The following is a 19966-nucleotide window of genomic DNA, read 5'->3' on the forward strand; positions in this document are numbered from 1 at the left end:
CTGAGCCATCTGGCTGGTTTCCTAAATGAACTGCAATGACAGCTTTCATTAGTGTGGGCCTGAAGGTGTAAGCAACAGAGTTCCGTGCTGGGTCAACTCTGGTAGCGTGTGCTTCTATCTGTGGTTTGCATCTCTTGCCTCACGGTTGGTTTGTTCAAAGTTTTTATTTGTTTTTTAGTTGGGGGCTCATGCAGCCCAAGCTGGCATCGTTCGAACTCGCTTTGTAGGCGAGAATGTCCTTGAATTTCTGATCCCCCAGCCTCCACTTCTCTAGTGCTGGAATCGCAGGAGTGCTCCACCACGCTGGGGGACACTGATTTTTTTCAGACCAGAATTAGATTTGCACTTCCTGTTCCGCCTACACTGCAGGTTGCTAGGTTACACTTCTTGTCTCTTTTTCGCTTTTATTAACGCAAAACTTCATTTCCCATGAACACTTGCAAGTGTCGCGTCGCGTCGCGTCGTCGCTCCGCGCCCTTTATACCCACTTCCGCCCGCGAGCTACTTCCTTTCCTTTCGGCCGCGCGCGGCGCAAGATGGCGGTCCAGATTTCCAAGAAGAGGAAGGTAAGCGTCTGGGCCCGGCCCGGGGACTCGCGGGGCGTTCTGCAGGTGCCGCCGTGAGACGCACGGCTCCGGGTCCGTCCTGGGGAGCGGCTCGTGCCGCCCGGCGTCCCTGTGGGCCGTGGATGGACGTGGATTGTGTGCTGGGCTGGGCCGGCTCCGGCATAGCGCATTGTGGCTGGGGAAGGGAGGGACAGACTCTGGGCCGAGCTGAGCACCGGGCGCCTTCGGGCCGTCTCTGGTAACCTCATGGCACAGTTTGAGGGTGCGGGCTAACCCAGCGACTTCGGTAAGCGAAGCTTAGCCATGCATTCCCTTCCGTCACCCTGCGAGCCGCCTCCGTGGAAAGGCTGCTGACTGTTGGCGAGCTCTCTCTGGGGAGCCGCAGCAAAAGCGTCCCAGACTTTTGTCATTCCGTGTGTGTGTGGGGGGGGGAGAATTGTGTGAAGATCATCAGGTTTAGAAATGCCCTATCGGCGTTTGTGGTTAATGCACGCAGATCATAAAGTTGCTGTTCCCAATGCTTTTTGAGTTAGGATTGCCCTCCTTCTCCAGGTAGACGTTATACAGTGTCCTTGCTGTGCTCATGTGCCACTTGAGAATAGGTTTTTGTTTTGCGTGTGTAAATTATGTTTTAAAACCCTTCGGTGAAGAGGTGATGACGAGTCTGACGAGGAGCTGTTATCTTTGCCTAGTGCTGCGTTCTGTGGCTGTGGTCAAAGGAACCTCCTAATGATGACTTGTAGGCATTTGTCTGAGAAGGGTTGCTGCCGTCCTGCAGGGCCACAGGGGAAGCACTAAGTAAGCCTCCACCCCACCTTAACTCTGAACTTATTTCTTTGGTTTAGTTTGTGGCCGATGGCATCTTCAAAGCTGAACTGAATGAGTTTCTCACTCGGGAGCTGGCTGAAGATGGCTACTCTGGAGTCGAAGTCCGAGTTACACCAACCAGGACAGAAATCATTATTTTAGCCACCAGGTAAAAATGTAGTTGACTATCACCTGTGATCACTGTGTGTGCTAAGATGCTATGCAAACACGGGGCAGCCAGCCAATGAACCTGGCCTTGGTGAGTGTAGTCGCCCCCCATCCCTGTTTTTTTTTTTTGTTTTTTTTTTTTTTTTTTTTTTTTTTGAGGCAGTTTCTCAGTGTAGCTTTGGAGCCTGTTCTGGAACTCACTCTGTAGACCAGGCTGGCCTTGAGATCCGCCTGCCTCTGCCTTCTGAGTGCTGGGATTAAAGGCGTGTGCCACCACCACCCAGCATGTAGTTGATTTTTTTAAAACCTCATTTGGAAAGAATTTACCTTAATCCTTTTCATTTAACGTGTGTTCTTGCTGTGTGATAGATGACACATGAGATGTTGAGTAAATTATAACTTTCCCCCTCTGCAGAACACAGAATGTTCTTGGTGAGAAGGGTCGTCGGATCAGAGAGTTGACTGCAGTAGTCCAGAAGAGGTTCGGCTTCCCTGAGGGCAGTGTAGAGGTGAGTTCCCCTGGCTTATACCAGGGGTTGTTGTAGACTGGATTTAGATGTTTCTATAGAATGGTACTTCTGAACCTTTTGACATGGCCATTGAATATTACTGGTGGATTGATACTCTGTCAGAGTTGCCAAGTATGGCAGCCATAAGGCAGGATGGTGGCTAGTGCAGAGCTAGTCAGGGCTGCCATAGTGAGACCCTGTCTAAAACTACGAACACTATGCTTAAGTTTATGGGAGTATTCTGGTGATCAAAGTGTTTTGCATTACATTTATATATAGAAATGATACACAGGTTGATTGGTTATTCCATTGCTCTGCTAGTGTGGTTGTGGGGAGCCAGAGGGGGGCAATGAGGAATGCTTCGGTAGTTAAGGGATATTACCGTGGCTTAATTGAAAACTGGTGAGTAATAAATATGTCTCTTGCTTCTTTTAAAGCTTTATGCAGAAAAGGTAGCCACAAGAGGTCTGTGTGCCATTGCTCAGGCAGAGTCTCTGCGTTACAAACTCCTAGGAGGGCTTGCTGTGCGAAGGTAAGTGTTCTGAGACTTGATGGTCTTGCCCTTCTGTGGATCAGTGTGTGCCTGACTTTTTGTTAGCAGTGACAGGATCATCTGGTCACTGCTGGTGCAACAGTAAGATAGCTTATGCCCCCTTGAACTGTTAGGCCAGCGAGACCTAGTGGAGGGCCTGTTGTGGGTGACACATGCCTATAATACCAACACTAGGAAGACCGAGAGGAGGGTTGCTTGGTTGCAGGCCAGCCTGGGTTGTAGTATGAGCCCTTAAAGAATGGTCAAATAATGGGAATACTTGGGGACACTGAGAATGGAACAAGAGTAAAATCATACAGGGAGGGGACATGTGTTGGGCTGCATTGTGCGGTTTAGAAAGGACCCTTGATAGGTGGGCAGAAAGCATCCTGTTGCTGCTCCTGTGTGAGGTATCCATGGTTAGTGGATAATGGCTTTAGTGCTTCTGGGATACCACACATTTCAACAAGTTAGAAGTCACGTGGATCTATTAATGCATTTATGTTTGTGGGGGCTGTAAAGAGATAACGGACTAGGCGGTGGTGGCACACGCCTTTAGTCCCAGCACTCGGGAGACAGAGGCAGGTGGATCTCTTGAGTTCAAGGCCAGCCTAGTCTGCAGAGTTCCAGGAGCCAGGACTGTTTCAGAGAAACTGTCTAAAAAGAGAGAGATGACAGTTGTGATGGGAAAGAACTATAAATCAAGGCATTAAATTGCTATAAGTTGGTCAGGCGTGATATTGCCCACCCCTAATCCCAGCACTGTGAAGGTGAAGAATCTTGGGAATCCAAAGCCAGTCTCACGCCTGCAAAGTAAGAGACTAGCCTGGAGGTGAGGCCTTGTCTCAGCTATCCCTGTAAGTTGTATGGCACTAAGTGAGGTGAAGGTTGGGACACTACCTGAGCTGGTCTGTTTTTTTTTTTTTTTTTTAAGTGCCTCCTTTCCTTGGTTATGAGAATTAGAAGAGAATATGAAAAGGCTTTTTTGTTTGTTTTTGTTTTTTTGTGGAGGAAAGGGTTTCACTGTAACCCTAGCTGACCTAATTCGGAGATGGTCCACCAAAATTAAAGGCCACTTTGCCTGGCTTACAGATTTTTTTGTTTTGTTTTTGAGACAGGGTTTCTCTGTACAGCCGTGACTGTCTGGAATTCAGACTGGCTTCAGCTCAGATCTGCCTTCTGCCTCCCTAGTGATGGAATTAAAGGTGTGTGCCACCACGGTTCTTAATCTTAGGTTTTATAGGCCTAAGGGTTTTTCTAGTGCTCTTATGTCAAGGTGGCTAAAAGTATGTTAGGGGCTCTTGTGCTTCTCAACTAGGATGGTACCTGGGAGCCACCTAGCAAGCGTTTTTCAAAATAACCTATTCCTGCCGGATGTGGTATTGTGTATTCTTAATCCAGCACTCTAGGGCAGGGGCTGGTGGATCTCTGCAAATTCCAGGCCAGCCAGGACTATGTAGTGAGACCTTGTCTCCAAGAATTGTCTCCTGACAGCAGGTGCTTGTCACCAGACAAAGGCAAGCCTGACAACCAGAGTTTAGTTCCCTGAACCTGTGTAAAGAAGGAGCCATGACTCCATAGTTGTCCTCGGGGCTCCGTGCACTCATATCATGTGCACATGGTAATAGATAAAATAATAAAAGAGGTGAGAAAATACCTATGCTTGAGCTTGGCAGCCCAGATAATGGCTTGGAGAAGGACCCAGGCATGAGGGTGTAAAGAATTTATCCTTCAAAGGTGATTCTAGCATACAGGCCAAGGTGGAAAAGCATCCAGGCAGTGAATTGCTGTTTCTGCTGAGCTCTGATTGTTTCCCAAGCTACCATTTGAGAGTTACTAAAGTGAAACCCAAATGTTTTGTTTTTAAGCTTGGTGGGAGGGACAGACAGTGTGTCTTGGGTAATAACAGGTGACTCTCTTCTTCCAAAGGGCCTGCTATGGTGTGCTTCGGTTCATTATGGAGAGTGGGGCCAAGGGCTGCGAGGTTGTGGTGTCTGGGAAGCTCCGAGGACAGAGGGCCAAGTCCATGAAGTTTGTGGATGGGCTGATGATCCACAGTGGAGACCCTGTTAACTACTATGTTGACACTGCTGTGCGCCATGTGCTCCTGAGACAAGGTGAGCAGCTGTGCTGGGAAGGGAACCTGGGGGCCTGGGTAGCTAGGAATGCCCAGGGCAGATGAGCAGATGGGTGTATTTCCGTGGACCTGTGTTTGGGTAGTCTATTATGGAAGGAGCTGGTGGTTACAGGGGCTGTGAAGAAATGAGTTGTCTTAGCCTTCTGTGTGCCCTTCGGTGATGACATGATGACGAGTCAGAAAGGTCACGCCTTGCTCTCGGTCCTCGTCAGCGCCATGTTCTGTGGTGCTGTGCATGGTTCCTTTGGCAAAAGTGTCCTGCTCATTGATTGATTTAGAGGCATTTGTCTGAGAAGGGCCAGATCACAGTGCTTTTGAGTAAGTGCTGCTGTTTTCCTGTTGGGGAGGAGTTGGTAAAACCCCAGCTCAGTTCTAGCTCTGGTGTCTTAGGTGTGCTGGGCATCAAAGTGAAGATCATGTTGCCCTGGGACCCAAGTGGTAAGATCGGGCCCAAGAAGCCTCTGCCTGATCACGTGAGCATTGTGGAACCGAAAGACGAGATCTTGCCCACCACCCCCATCTCAGAACAGAAGGGTGGGAAGCCAGAGCCACCTGCCATGCCCCAGCCAGTGCCTACAGCATAACAGGTATGTCTGCAGTGACCTTCCTGGGCCAGCAGCTGGGGTTTTTTATTGTTACTTGTGATGTTTCAGTGTGTGAATAAGTTTTGTTTTGTTTTTGTTTGTTTGTTTGTTTATTTTTTTGCTTTGCTTCCTGTGTGGGAGGGTACAGATCTGTCAGTGTTTCCTTCACTGCCTTTGCTCAAGAGTTTACAGATACTCTTGTTGCTACTCAGTATACCCTTTAGTGGCCTTGTCAAGGTTTCAGTAAAAAAGCCTTTGTGCTGCGATGTGTTTAAGTTAAGGTAAAAACCCTGCATGGGAGTTTGCGTCCATGTAGTAAATGAAAGCACTCAAATGAGTTTTTTCTTACATTGTTTTATTTGGTTTCAGGGTCTTGACAGTTGCATCTGGAGGCTGGATGTTGTCCTGTACAAACAGACGTTTAATAAAATCTTGCACAAAGACAAAGCCTGACTGGATTTGTGTCCAGTGTTCAGCTGTGACTGAGTTATGTTGGCCTGTGCTCTGATGAGAAGACTGTCGAGGGCCTGGGGTGCCGCCTGACTAGTGCCGAAAGACCTTCAGCCTTCATGAACCATTTTATATCTTTATTTCTTTGTCTTCACCTATGTAGCTTTGCAGAGTAAGAACTTAATTGAGTAAGTTACGTAAGTTGGGAGCACACTGACCATATCCACAACCTAATGCCGGCCAGCTTAGTTCCATACATGTTGAGTACAGGTTTACCTTTATTATGTAGTCTTGTGCCTGCACACCAGAAAAGGGCACTAGATCTCAACATGTTTGATGAGCCACCATGTGGGTGCTGGGAATTGAACTCAGGACCTCTGGAAGAGCAGCCAGTACTCTTAACCTGCACTCTCTTCAGCCCTCAGATGTACATGTTTTAAAAATATAAAGGTAGTCTTAATGTATATCCCTGGCTGGCCTCTGCCTTAGGGTATTATGAATAAAGTGTGCAGCCATCATCTGGTTGATCACGTAGCTCATGAATATAGGACAAATAATTGGCATCTGAATTCTCTAGACACTGGCACAGCTAATTATTTGCTGGGCTATGGTTGAGTTGATTTTGTGAGACTTCATGAAAACAACTGGTTGCTCTTCCAGAGAAACCAGGTTAGATCCCCAGTACCCACTTACTGTTTACAGTCGCCTAACTCCAGTCCCAGGGGATCTGATGGTCTCTGCAGACAGATGGTACACAGACAATCAGGCAAAATAACCACAAACCTAGAAAAGTAGGGAGGCCAAGAGGCAGGTAGCAAGGTGATGACGAGTAATACAGTGCCTTTGCACTCCAAGAACTAGCATCCACGTGAGTAAACTCAGCATCAGTAGCTTTGCTAGAAATGTTATGAACTCCCTCCTCCCCCAATATTGGACCAATCAAGTGTGGGGGTCTTGAGCATGCTGGGTGAGTGGTCCTGGCACACCCAGTGGTATACTTTCAGATCTTTTAAATTCCTACTGAATTTTTTGCAGACTTGGAAGTTTAGCCTGTGAGCTAGTGTTTGCTCCTTTCCCAGTAGGTGGCACTGGAGCAGCATTGCCATAGAGCAGCCAGGAAGGAAGGGCTTAGTCAAGTTCTGCCCTCTGCAGCCTGGGAAGGGAAAACCGCAAATGGAGCTGGTCCTTAGAACTCACTGGAAGTACAGTTGCTGGCAGTGTGAGATCAGTCCTGAAGCACTTCAGGCACTTGTTCTGGGTGGACCTGTGAGCAGGAGCATGACCATGTGGTTTTGGTGTTGAGGCAGGGCCCCATTCCTGACTGGTCCACCTACCTCTGCTTGTTTTCGGGACTGGTCTCCTCAGGGATACTAGATTTGAATGCTGAAAACAGCTCACCTTTGTTTTTCATCAAGTCTAGTATGTATAAGGTGAGGTTGTAACTTCCTGGGGCCACTAACAACATTTAATAACATCTTGTGTTGGACACATTCCATTACTATCTGATTGGCAGCAGGCCTAACCTTTGTCGTTTACAGGAATGGATTCTCTGAGGTTCACCTCAAAATCTTCACTTCCAGTTGGGGAGTTAATGTCAGATCCCAGGTTGGAAGTGACTTAATCTTTACTCCTAAGCTTTCCTAATTACACATAAGGCTGCAGCCCCGAGTAGCTTGGAAATAACAAAAGCTGTTCCAACAGTGGGCAGTCAGCCACTGAGGGGAGGGGTGTGTGTTAGATGCATTCTTACAGCCTTTGGTGTAGAGTAAGTAAGGGTCTGGCTGTGGCTTGCTTTGCCCTGGAACTCCCCATCCTGCCTCTCCTGAGTACTTAGATGTGTCCTTTGCCTACCCCACCCCCAGCTGACCAAGTACATAGCACAATGAATAACCCCCATCCCCTCGGGTTTAGGGATCTTTTTTGGAGACAGGGTCTCCATAGTTGAAGCTTGCCTGGGCCTCACTACAGATCCTAGAACTAATACTATGTCCTAAGTGAGCGCTCCCTCATGCAGTGAATGCTCCCTAGTTGAAGCTGGAACAAACTGGAAAGTACTGATTCCAGATTTCAAGTCTGTAATAAATAGGCTCTAGCTACTCACTGCTTTTGTACTTAAATTACAGTAGTTATGGGAAACAATAACTCCTGGTTTTGCTGAAGACACTGATTTTCTTGGTTCCACAATTGAAACTTTCACTCAGGTCTGTAAACATCAATTATAATGACTGATAGGTGGCCTTAAAAATTGGGCACTCTCCTGGCATGCTTGAGGTTCTGGGTTCAATCTCTAGTAAAAATAATGTCAACACATTTCCCTCCAGTCACCAGTTTGCAGAGGACATCTTCTGGGAGTCCTTGCCCTCCACTGTGGGTCTCTGGGATTGAGCTCCAGTTGTTAGAATGGCAAGGTATGCCTTTACCCACTGAGCCATCTTGTATCCCTCTGGACTGAATGAAGTGCTGCTGTGTACCCCTACATCCATTGGATCTGTCTGATGAGTGAGATTTCCTGTCATGGGTAAAAGAAAGCGTGATTCCACCTGATGTTTCCAGACTTCTGAAGGATAGTACAATACTTGAGAAATGCTACAAGGAGGTGGGAGGTTGCTGTAGTGGTTACTTTACTGTTTCATCTAGGCTGTCCCATTCTGAGTTCTTGTCTTACTTGCCTGTGTGTCCTGGCAGAGCATGCACAGAACAGCACTATAGAACACTAGTAAGTGGTTAAAATTTAAAAAATAGGGTCCTTTTGGGAATCTGAGTGGGAAGCTTGGGATCACTGCTTGGCCTTCATGAAGTGTCTAGCCAGGGGACAGACATCCTTTAGAAGAGTTTGCCCTGGATGGGCTCCTATTGTTCCTGGGTAGACATGATAGGTGCCATTGCTTTGTCCTAAGTGTCCCCTTAGGGTGGGGACAGGCAGGCTGTGGTGCTGGCCTGTACTCATCCCCTGCTGTCATTATCAGCTGTGAACAGATGGCCACAGTTCCCTAATCTGTGCTATTGGAGCTCAGCTGGGACCAGAGCCTTTGTGCCTGGCTGGGATGGGCCAGCCCCAGCTGGAGAGACCCTGCAGACATGGCCCTGGGGCTTTGAGAATGGGAGAGACTGGGAAAGAGACAGGCTCCTCTTCAAAAGGCAATCTGAGTGCAAATGAGGATCTGCAGATGGGGCCAGCCAGGACTAAGTACTGCAGCCTCATCCCTGGAAACCCTCTGCATCCTGGGTGTGGTTTTCCCTTTTTCCCATCCAGCAGTTTGTCCGGATACTGTTCTGGAGCCCTGGGCCATATCAAGTGTAAAGTGGCATCAGAGTGTGTCTTACACTGATGTTGGGGATTTGGCCAGGACTGTGGTGCTTTCTACCCTGAAACAAAAGAATATTGGGCCTGGAGAGGTGGCTCAGTGGATAAAGGCTCTGGCTGCTAAGCCTGCTGATGTGAGTGAGTTCAGTCCCTAGAACCCATGTGTTAGATGGAGAGAACCAACGTCTACAATTTGATCTCTGGCCTCCACACAGGTACCATGACACAGAAGTAAAATCTGTATCTCCAGTAATGAAAGGAAATGAGGTAATGGGTGTGCTAACAGTTGAATGCCGATGTTCCTCCAAAATTGCTATGTTGGGTCCTAATACACAACATCATAGCATTAAGAATGAGAACTAGTGGACATGGCTCGAGCTGGTAGTCTTGCCATGCCAGCCTGAAGACGTGATCCCCAGAACCCACGTAAGATAGAACAGACTCCACAAAGTTGTCCTCTGACCTCTACATGCACTTCATGCACATGTGTACATACATCATGCACTCACACTGTAGTAAGTGGGTAAATTTTAAAAAGAAACAGGCTCCTTCGGGTAGATGAATAAATCGTCTGGGATTAGTGTCATTTGGGGAGGTTGAAGGGAACTTATAAAGCAGAGCGTCACCAGATGGAATCTGCTGGCACCTTGCTCCTGGTGCCAATCGCACGCTCCGGTGTCCAGAACGGAGTAATTCACCGTAGTCTAAGATGAGTATGGCTGGCTGCGTGGCCTACAGTGGCGTAGCCGCGCTGGCGAACTGCAAAATACCTTCTCTGGATAAAGCAGGCATGAGCTGGAACACACCCGACTTTTGAACAACCTTTTATTTCTACAAGAAAAGGGGCAATAAGTTAGAGGACTATTCACATGGAGGGTCCAGGAGGGGAGCCAAGTGCCGCATATGCCCAAGTTTTCTCCCTCCTGGTTCAGGCTGTCCCAGTCATCTGCTCAGGCTCTGGACAATGGTGACACAGCCATGCGAGCTGGTGCAGCGCTGCAGCGCTGGCTGGGCCTCCACCTGCCCACTGCTGGGGTCAAAGGTGAAGACGCTGTTGGTGCTTTCCCCATGTTCGTCCCGCCCACCGAGGATGTGCACCTTCCCGTCACACACCGTCACGCCACAGCTCTCCTGAGTGGACAGACAGACAGACAGTTAACTGTGGGATGCAGCCAGGGACTCCCTGGGTTCTTAGCTGGCCAAGCCACATAGCAGAGTCTTGCCTTACAGACTGACTAGGCAATCTGGATGGCAGGGAGACAAAATAATTGACCCTTACTAAATAAATGGCCTGGACAAGTCACCTGCTCTGTCTTAGATCTATCTCATCTGCACAGTTCGAAGAGCAAGCACCCTCTTTGCTGCCATTGTGTGTGGGATATCCTTCACTTGGTCTTCACCAAAAAGCTGAAGTCAAGCCTGGAAGATCGAGTGCATGTGAACAGTACTGCCATCCTACAGTCTCATTCAGAGAGCTGGGAACCTCGGTCTTGGAATCACCCAGGCCCAGAACTGACAGAGACCACCAATTATACATCTATATAGTTTCCCTGGAGTCTCAGGGCAGCAGGTGGGGGGGAAAGGGGGCTGTGGAGGCCAGAACTTGCACCCCTGGCCGCTGATGTCACTGGAGCAGGGAACTTACTAAGTCACGACACTTGAATTCTAGACACTGGCTTACTACAGCCCAACTGATGGCCTTGGGCCAGCCTCTCTAAGGCCAGTCTCCTCTGTCACTGGGAGGACAAGCAGGGGACGATGTGATGCCCCTCAGCGTGGAGTCATATGCAGGACCTCGGACTGCTAAGCTCCAGAGCCTTGGAAGTGGGTCTGCGCTCCTGAATGTGCCAGTGCAGGGGACCCCACTTACCACAGGGCCGGGCAGCTCAGCTGCCTCTCCCCAGACATCGGTGCCAGGGTCATAGGTGAAAATTTTACTCATGAGGCCTCCCACCACATAAATGGTGTCTTCCAGGGAGACAGCCTCAAGACACCGCTGCAAGAATGGTGCTGGGGACCGCAGACTCCACTGGTCCTCCTTGGGGTCAAAGCACTGCACCTGCAGGAGGGAAGCGGGGGTAGATGAGCCTCACCCCTACCTGCCCGCTACCATGGCCTCTGACCTGTGTCTCTAGGAATACTCGGCAGATTACCCTAATTTTTAGTCCACTATGATTGGCTTATGCAGTGCTAGGATCTAACTCAGCCTCCTGGGTCCTACAACCCCAGCTTATAAGAGATTCTTTCTTTCTTTCTTTTTTTGAATGGAAGGAAAGCATTTTAACTAATCCTACTCTGTCATCTAATTTTTTAAAAGATTATTTTTATTTATACATCTCTCTGTGCGGCTGTGGGTGGCTGTGGAAGCCAGAAGAATGTGTCAGATCCGGAGCTAGAGTGGAAGGCAGTTGTGAGCCATTTGACATGGGTGCTGGGAACCAAACTCTGGTCCTTTGCAAAAACAGCAAGTACACTGATGAGTCATCCCTCCAGCCCCGACCTTCTAGCCCTGGCTGTCCTGGAACTCATTCTTTAGACCAGGCTGGCCTCAGAGATCTGCCTGTCTCTGCCTCCTGAGTGCTGGGATTAAAGACCAGCACCACCACGGCCTGGATCAATTTTTCAACTTTTAAAATCTATGAAACCCACATGGTTGGCACCAATCGGAAGAGTATAGGTGCCTCACTGAGTACCCTCTGAGGTCCGCCCCCCCCCCCCGCCCTGCGCACCCTTCTCCTTTTCCCTGCACCCGCACCCCCGACCTCGGTCTTTTCAAGACAGGGTTTCTCTGTATAGTCCTGGCTGTCCTGTAATTCTCTCTATAGACAAGGCTGGCCTGGAACTCGGGGATCTGCTTGCCTTTACCTCCTGAGTGTTAGGATTAAAGGCGTGCGCCCGGCTGAGGTCATTTTTCTTAACTCATTTCCTTGATCAAAATGATTCCCAGAGTGCTAGATTGTCTCACGCCAGCGCCCAGATCTAGCCTGCACACAGTAGGCTACGCTGTTTCCCTGCAGCCTCTTATGTCCCCTAATCCCAAGGCCTGAGCCCACCTTATCAGTGTTGACACCGTCCTGCCCAGCGCCCCCAATCACGTAGAGCTGGCCAGCGCAGGGCGCCACCGCTGCAGAGCTCACGGCTTCCGGCAGGGGCGCTGTGGCCGCCCAGGTGTTGGAGAACGGGTCGTAGCGCTCCACGCTGCGCAGGCGCCGAAGGCCATCGAAGCCGCCCACTGCAAAGAGCTGAGGGTGAAGACAGAGGCCAGAGCCCCGGGGTTTAGAGCTACAGGCGACTCCAACACCCCACTGCGTCAGTCTGTGAGCAGGGGCATCTCAGTGCAGCCACTGCCTGGCCAAGTTCCTCTTTCCCTAGTTCAGGAACCCCCTTTCCCGTTCAACACAGGGGACGGGAGGCAGGCATCTGTAATTCCAGCTGCAGATGATGCTTAGTAATAACCCGAGTGGTTGCTAAGGGTTTTTACCACCCACCTACCTGACTCCTGTGTGTTTCTGAATGCAGAATGAGGTTTACAAAGATAACTAGCAGGATTTTGTAAGTGGCAGAGTCAAGACTCAGTACTCTGGTCCCAAGGCCCAAACCTTTCAACACTAAACTGTATTTTTACAGCAATGGCTATTTATCTGGGATGGGTGGTGATGCTGAGACAAGGTCTTGCTATGTAGCCCTGGCTGGCCTCAAACTCACGACCCTCTTGCCTCAGCCTCCCATGTGCTGATTTGCAAGTGTGAGCTGCTGTGATGACTGTTAACATTATTATGTGATCTCGAGCAAGTCCTGCCTAATCACTTGGGGCCTCCGATCCCTCCTTCCCCAGATGGTCTACGGCTTGGATCCCAGGGCAGTAGCCAGAGCATGTGCCTACCTGTCCCTGCAGGGCCACCATCCTGTGCCTCCACCTGCCCTTGTGCATCGAGGCAACCTTGATCCAGGTGTGCAGATGAGAGCTAAACATCCAGACATCACGGCTGTTGATGTGACCTCCTATGGAGAAAGGGGCAGTGCCCCCAGAGAGCCAGAAACACCCCTAAATCCAAAGGAAGGCTTAAGAGTGTAGGAAGGTTTTCTCACTGGGCTGGTGTAAGACTGCGCCTACCACCCAGACAGTGTGCTTTGAATGGAAGGAGAGGGTGCCAGAGAGATCCAGGGAGGGGAGAGTGCTCTTCACCAGGTGCCCCGTGGTGGGATACCAGTTGTGCTCAGGGAAGCAAAGGAGGAGGGGAATCCACAAGACAATCACGAAGAATGTGTGGTGGGCCGAGGGAGAGCGGGGCATCTGCACAGTGTGTGGGGAGAGGGTGACCCAGTCACTGTTCTTGACCAATGCTCTACCTTCATTTCCATCCCCATCTCTCTGCCGTGCTGGGATTATTATAGTTTCCATACAGGAAATAAGGATGAGGTTCAGGGACCAGGAAATGACCTGCTGAAGACCAGGTGGCCTTTTTGGTCAGACCAAAGACCAAAGCCACAGCTTAAGGCCTTCCGGCCCCAAGACCCACATCAACATCCCTTACAGGTGACTGGCTTTGCTGGACCACATGCAGGATTTTAGCCACAAACTGTAGGGGATTATGGGAGAGCTGATTAGAGGGGGAAAAAAAGGGGTGTGTGTGTGGGGTGGGGGGGGGGCAGATGAGAGGCTCCTACTTCCGTTGCGCTCTCACCAGAAACGTAAATGTCATTTCGCAGTGCACAGGAGGCAAACTCAGAGCGTGTGTAACCAGGCAGGCTAGGCAGTGGGGTCCAGCGCTGACTCTCGGGGTGGTAAGCATCGGCGAAAGGCAGCTTCAGGAGCCCCTTCCGGTCAGACCCGCCAATGACCACTATCACTTCGGCTAGGTCCATGAATCTGGGGTGAGGATAAACCGAACACCTGTAGATCCACACTCGCACTGCGGCCCTTTCCCACGCCACCTCGGCCTCCCGCAAGGGATGCTGGGGATTACTGCACCCGACGGCTAGTGCGCTCTGCCTCTAAGCCATATCCCCAGCCCTTTTCTGTGCAGCCTCTGGTCTTCAATTCCCTATCCTGTTTCTGCTTACTGAGTGCTGGACTGACAGGCATCCAGCAGCAAGCCCGGCTCCTTTCTTGCTGTTTGGATCACATCACACAATGCCGCTGCCCTTCTGCATACACTGGCGGCTGCCAGTGGAACCCATCACTTCCAGTCTTACCTCTGGTTATGATAGGAAGTCACTAGCCCTTAACTAGTCTACTCGCCTCTAAGTTACAGAAAAAACGACTCTCCCCTTTCTTTGCTCAATCCTTCAGATGGTTGTTAGGATTGTTGTCCCTTTTACTGAGGAAGAAACTGAGGCTCATGAGTTATGGGCTGAGTCATGCTCAGTTTTGTCTGATATGAATCCTCCATCCCTAACACCTAATATACCGTGTCCTTCCCCTAGCCACCTCCTAATGGGGAATTGCCATGAGCAAGATTACTCAGACATTCTGCAGAGCTCTCCACTCTTGAGTCTTTGGGTTTCTGGCCTCACCAGGTTTTCCTAACCCTCTGGCTAGTGCTTTCCTAACCGTTCATCTTGTGTCCCTGGCCTCGCGGTCAAAGTTAGAGACATCACCCCTGTCTTCTGTCCCTCGGGTATGAGGGCCACTGTGGACTATCCCACCTATAGTCAGTCTCTGGGTCTGGCATTGCACGGGCAGAGTGGACATTTCTCATGCCTTTGTGGGTTTAGCTGCCTTACTAGCCTGTGGGTCCCCAGAGAGCAGATTCCCAATTGGACCCGTTTCTCAGAATGGCAGATGAGGCAGGAAATGGAATGCATCCCTCCCTCGCAGGGCTAAACTCTTCAAGGCAGAACGCCGGGTATCAAGAAACGGTGACAATTCATGAGGGGCAGTGAAGGAACCAGAGCTGGGGAAGATACGAGGCATCGCTGGGCCAGCAAGCGGGAGGCCATACCTCCGCGGCCGGGCCCGCAGCGCGCCCGCCTCCCGGCCCAGGATGAAGCAGGCGCGGGCCTCCAGCAGCAGCGGGCGGCAGTCGCCGCAGGCCTGCAGCAGCTCATCGGCCTCCACCTTCTCCAGGAAGTAGGCGGGCGCCAGCAGCGGCAGGCGCACGTGCTCCAGCAGGCGCCGCAGCTGCCCGCGGCGAGCCGGCGCGTCGTGGCGCACCCAGCGCATGGCCGCCTCGAACACGGCCTCCTCGCGGGCCACGCGCAGCGCGGGGTCGGCCAGCAGCGCCGCCACCTCGTCGGGCGCCAGCTCCAGGAAGTCGGCGTGGCGCGTCACCTCCACGAAGGCCTGGCGCAGCACGCGGCCGCAGCGCTCGGCCAGGGAGGCGAGCGAGAAGGCGGCGGCCACGCGGCGCAGCGCCAGGCTGTTGGCGGCCCGCAGGCGGCCCTCGAGGAAGCGCGCGCACGCCTCCCGCAGCCCCGCCACGCCCAGGCGCTCGGCCAGCGCCAGCACGGCGGCCGCCTCCTCCTCGGCGCGCAGCCGCACGCCCGCGCCGTATATGTAGTCGAGCACCACGGCCAGGGCCGCCGCCGCCCCGGGCGCCTCGGGTCCTACGGGGAGCACGGCCGCTGCGCGCTCGGGCCGGCCCGCGGCGAACAGGCCGCGGAAGTGGGCGCTGGCCGCGCTGAGCGCCGCGCGGTGGCACGGGAAGTCGCGGCCGCCGGCGCGCAGCACCACGTCGGTGAGGGTGCCGCTCCGCCGGTACGCGTTGAGCGTCTGCAGGATGCGCTGCGCGTGGCAGGCTGCGGCGCACGGGGCCTCCACGCCCGGCTCCGACTCCGACTCCTCGCGCCCCGGGGTCTCCCGCATCCTGCGGGAAGAGAACACAGATCGCATTGGGAATGGGGCTGCAGGGGGACGTCCCGCACATTGAGGCCTGCCTTCACTAGTTCGCCAACCATGCACTTTGGCCGTGCACCTACTGTCCCCACCCTGGCCCATCTAGACTTCTGATGGCGTTGAGTCAGCCCCTGCCTGCCTTCTGTGTCTGGTCTTCCCCTCCAGTACCTACTTCGGCCGTCTTGCCCTTTTCCGTTCGGGCTTGGCTAAGGTTTTTCCTGCCAGGCTCTGCAGGAAACAGATGGCAGACTCAAATAGGATAATTTAGGAGAGGCAAAAAGGGAGGGGGGTTGAACGATTTATACACGTCTAAGTTATGCAGTGTTTAGGACTCGTACTGGGCTTGGATAGTGGCTACCTCAGGGAGGTTGCTGAAACCTGGACAAAATGTCTGTAGGAAGGGTCCCGTTGCACGAGCTGTAGTCTCTGGTAAAGGGATTCCGGCTACCGTGAGTGTGCGAGTGTGTGTGTGTGTGTCGCTTCCTGTCTCCTTCAGATCTGTAGGTACCTCCCTTTGACCAGACTCTTCCGTTTAGGATTTTCCCTAACCACCACAGCACACCAGCATACTATCCTGGGTGTTCAACACTTACACAAGACCAAGTGCGTGTATTAATTAAGCTAGTGTTTATTACGGAGTGATTTTTGAGCCAGTCATAATCCCTGCCTTTCTGGAGCTCAGAGCTTGGGCAGGGGTCCTTGGGGGAGGATTGGAGGAACTCAGAAAGGACAGTACCCACAGCTGGAGGAGATTTAAGAAAGGGATCCTGAGATGAGTAGAACTAGTTGAGTCAAGGCGGGGGAGTGAGAGATGTTTCTAGTTTCCAGTGGAAAGATCCAGGCTCTAGGCACGTGGGGTTCCAATCCCCTTTAGTCTGGAGTTGTCTGGCCTGGGTAAGCCACCAGCCCAATCTCCTCTGAAGCAGATCCTACCGGCTAGCCACAGAACGCTATCGGACGGGATGTGGGTAAGTGCTGGGATTGTAGTATGTGCTTCCCCCTTCACTCATGCAAAGGGGGCAGAACATGGGCTGTGTGTGAGTGGAGAAAAGCGTGAGGAATCGGTCACACAGAGGGAGCCTGCCCTTCCTTCACAGGTTTTGTGTGGGGGTCGGGAAGGGGTGTTTATGAAAACACGACACAGATTGCACTCTTCACCCTGGTTAGGATTTGGTCCTTAAGAACGCGCAGCCAACACTTGGCATGGTCTGGAGATAGGCAGTGCTCTCCTTACCGTGGGAACTTACTCCGAGGAGGCTCAGCTCTGCCTCTGCGGGTGCCTTTCAACCTCCATTCTCTCATCTACTGCTGAAGGGCAGATCAGCCTGGCTTTCACAGCTTATGCAGGATCCTGACGAGTAGTGGATCCACTGCCTCAGGGTCACAAGAACTAAGCCCCTGATGGACAATGACTGTTGCCCAGGTAGAGGCGACCAGCCCAAGCCCACCGTGCACCAGGCTGTTAAGTCTAGCCCCTCTGCAGGACTTGCCGGTGTGTGTGTGTGTGGGGGGCATGTCCTCTAGGAACAACCAGGGATCCAGTGAGACTGTCCTTAGCTAGCCTAGGACACAGCGACCCTCTAGGCTGAGACTTAGGAAGGCAGGCATTCTCAGGACAAGCCCTCTGCTATTGTGATGGTCCTTAAGTTCACCTCCTAGGAACTTTGCCAATACTTAATTCTACTGCCACCTACTGCTCTAGGCTCAGGGAACTATGGGCACCCGGTGATGGGAGACCCAGTTTCCATCGTGGAGTCCCACCATCTGGAGGGCCCAAGGACACATGGGAAGGTAGGGATTCCCACCTGGGGCTCCACCAGCCTTCTCCCATCTCACAGAGTCTAAGCCGGCTCAGGGGCTGAGACTCAGCCAGTGGAAACTGGCTCAGCACTCCACTATCCTGCTACCCCCTCCCACTTCCACCCCCATGCACAAAACCCTCTCCCCCCCCACCCCCACACGCACACACTCACACTTTGGATAGACACTTCCCACGGCAAGACAGTCCTCTAGCCAGGCTTCCCAAACCCTGCCCCCAGGTACTTGGTGCTTACCTGGCCACGCCCTCTTCCAGGGACTCGGAACTGCTGCTCTAGCAGAGACCGCTCCAGTCTGTGCCTGCCGCTAGCTAGCCGGCTTGTCCGCTTGCCCGCTTGCCTAACAGCCTGAGCTCTTGATTTTACTCTCGTTTTTTTTTGCCTAGACTCCCACTTGGGCTCAGCTGCGGGAGGACAAAGGGACTGGACGCCAGGGGGGAGGGGAGGAGAGGGAGCTGGTAGGAATGGGCACTGGGCTTTTGTTCTGCTCTTGGACCCGTCTTGGGAGGGAGGGAGGGGTGTGGATAGGCGTGGGATGGACTGCGTGTGCAGTGCTGGGCTGTGGTGTTTCGAGGACTGGGGGTGACTGTGTGTGGTATGTGTATGGGGTGTCTGCCTCAGGTAGATGGGGTGGTTGTCAGCATGTGTGTGAGTGCATGGAACACAGTGACTGTGTAGTCCTGGGGTGCTTGGGCTATGTGGACATATGACTACATGACTTTGGATGTAACCAAGAATGTGGCTGCCACAGCTATGGATCCAGGTTTCCCGCCTGCCTCTTTGTGACTGCCATGTGTGTGTTCCTGCCTCACAGCACACCTGTCATTGTAGAATTTTGCATAATCCATGGTATCTGCGGCTGTTCATTTGCATGTCAGGGGCGTGTGTCTATGAGAGATTAGTATCGCACGTGTCTGTGTGGACACAGGCTCACGTGCATGTGACAAGGACCTCTCTGTGCTCTGCGTGTTACGTGTATGTGGTCCTGTGACCGCGGTGTGTGCCTGGAGGAGTGTGGGCCTCCTGGAGAGGGCACAGTGGGAAGGACATGTCGGCACCGAGCAGATGGAATTGGATGGAAAAGAGAACGGGACAGCCTGGGTCCGCTTGGCCTCCTGAAGCCAGAGGAGTGGATTGGGACGTGACCATTTGCTGCCTCTGTGGAGGACTGTCACCGAAGAGCACAGCAGTCTGGGGAGGAGGTGGCCTTGTTAGGGGCCTGTCCTGTTCTGTGAGCACACCACCACGGGCACTGGACAACTACAGCCTTGCCTGCCACTCAGCCTGACTCTTCTCACCAGCAGGAGGGTAAGGGTGACTCCTGCTCTGCTGCGTGTGCGTGTGCATGCGTGTGTGTGCGTGTGTGTGTGCATGCGTGTGCGTGTGCGTGTGCGTGTGTGTGTGTGTGTGTGTGCGCGTGTCAGAGCCCCATCCTGCCAGGCTCAGGTAGGCCTAGAGACTGTGGAAGATAGGAGGTATGGTTTGGTGTGAGTCTAAAGTGTCCTCTAACAGGCTTCACATGGGGCCTGTCAGATGGCTCAGCAGGTACCAGCACCTGCTTCTACGCCTAAGGACCTGAGGTCCGCAAGGCGGAAGGAGAGAACCTGCTCACACACATGCTATAGCACACAGGTGCCATGCACATACACACATTCGCACATACAAAACAAATACAATGTAATTTAAAAACATCTAAGCCAGTTGCAGTGGCGCACTCCTTTAATCCTAACACTCAGGAAGCAGAGGCAAGAAGATCTCTGTGAGTCCTGGGACAGCCTGGTCTACAGAGTGAATTCTGGGATAGCCTGGGCTACATAGTGAGACGGTGTCTCAAAAAATAATTTTTTTTAAAGCTCCACATGTTGGGAGCTTGGTCCCTGGGCTGGTGCTGCAATGGAGAAGTCATTGAGGGTCTTCTTATTGTATTCATCCATGAGTGGGTTAATTGTTTGATGCTATCATTGCGATGTGGAGGAGAGTGGGAGTTGGGGTCTGGTTAGGTGGCCCTGCACTTCCTTGCTCTCTGCCTCCTGTCCACCATTTTGTTCTGTCACATGCTCCCTGCCACTGTGGTGTTCTGCCTCACCATGCACAGGTCATAAATAGTTGATGGCCAAGTACTGAAACCTCTGAAAACCGTGAGCCAAATAAATCTTTCCTCTTATTAAGTTGTTTTTCGCTGGTATCTTGTTTCAGTGATAAACATCTAACTAATGCAAGAGGGTTTGGCCGAGTTTGTGCTCTGAAGCCTGGG

At 52.0% G+C, this 19966-nt stretch overlaps 2 protein-coding genes and 2 non-coding genes across 5 annotated transcripts; 3 read left to right on the forward strand and 1 right to left on the reverse strand.

The window, feature by feature from the left end:
• The first annotated feature begins 458 nt into the window (after nt 1–458).
• On the forward strand, nt 459–5750 carry Rps3 (ribosomal protein S3). The gene is made up of 7 exons (XM_028877501.2): nt 459–566; nt 1412–1542; nt 1957–2050; nt 2488–2582; nt 4512–4699; nt 5110–5306; nt 5673–5750. Exons 1-6 carry the CDS (start codon nt 537–539, stop codon nt 5301–5303), a joined length of 732 nt encoding a protein of 243 aa, XP_028733334.1. The 5' UTR covers nt 459–536; the 3' UTR covers nt 5304–5306; nt 5673–5750.
• Nucleotides 1206–1326, forward strand: LOC114698752. The gene has a single exon (XR_003735404.1). It is a non-coding gene; the product is annotated as a small nucleolar RNA SNORD15 (small nucleolar RNA).
• LOC114698751 lies at nt 4872–5016 on the forward strand. Its single transcript, XR_003735403.1, has one exon. It is a non-coding gene; the product is annotated as a small nucleolar RNA SNORD15 (small nucleolar RNA).
• Nucleotides 5751–9865: 4115 nt separating the features above from the next.
• Klhl35 (kelch like family member 35) lies at nt 9866–18176 on the reverse strand. Of its 2 annotated transcripts, XM_028877427.2 has the most exons (7): nt 17950–18176; nt 15003–15866; nt 13743–13927; nt 12941–13059; nt 12111–12299; nt 10928–11116; nt 9866–10188 (listed from the first exon to the last, which is right to left on the reverse strand). In XM_028877427.2, the coding sequence occupies exons 2-7, from the start codon at nt 15863–15865 to the stop codon at nt 10000–10002; spliced, it is 1734 nt and encodes a 577-aa protein (XP_028733260.1). In that variant the 5' UTR covers nt 15866; nt 17950–18176; the 3' UTR covers nt 9866–9999. The 2 variants fall into 2 exon arrangements, with proteins under 2 accessions (XP_028733260.1, XP_037053104.1); XM_037197209.1 differs by lacking the exon at nt 17950–18176 and having other exon boundaries at nt 15003–16157.
• Between the last annotated feature and the right edge of the window lie 1790 nt (nt 18177–19966).

Source organism: Peromyscus leucopus, chromosome 1 (assembly GCF_004664715.2).
Source record: "Peromyscus leucopus breed LL Stock chromosome 1, UCI_PerLeu_2.1, whole genome shotgun sequence".
NCBI lineage: Eukaryota > Metazoa > Chordata > Mammalia > Rodentia > Cricetidae > Peromyscus > Peromyscus leucopus.

What these genes read in the sequence shown, in the direction of transcription:
- Rps3 (XM_028877501.2), top strand. Translation starts at nt 537, where the DNA reads ATGGCGGTCCAGATTTCCAAGAAGAGGAAG. An exon ending in AGATTTCCAAGAAGAGGAAG is followed by an intron (nt 567 to 1,411) that starts GTAAGCGTCTGG and finishes TCTTTGGTTTAG; the next exon opens with TTTGTGGCCGATGGCATCTT. An exon ending in GGAGGGCTTGCTGTGCGAAG is followed by an intron (nt 2,583 to 4,511) that starts GTAAGTGTTCTG and finishes CTTCTTCCAAAG; the next exon opens with GGCCTGCTATGGTGTGCTTC.
- Klhl35 (XM_037197209.1), bottom strand. Translation starts at nt 15,997, where the DNA reads ATGGGCCAGGGTGGGGACAGTAGGTGCACGGCCAAAGTGCATGGTTGG. An exon ending in AAATGACATTTACGTTTCTG is followed by an intron (nt 13,060 to 13,742) that starts GTGAGAGCGCAA and finishes CTTTCTCCATAG; the next exon opens with GAGGTCACATCAACAGCCGT. An exon ending in CTGAGCTGCCCGGCCCTGTG is followed by an intron (nt 10,189 to 10,927) that starts GTAAGTGGGGTC and finishes CTGTCCACTCAG; the next exon opens with GAGAGCTGTGGCGTGACGGT.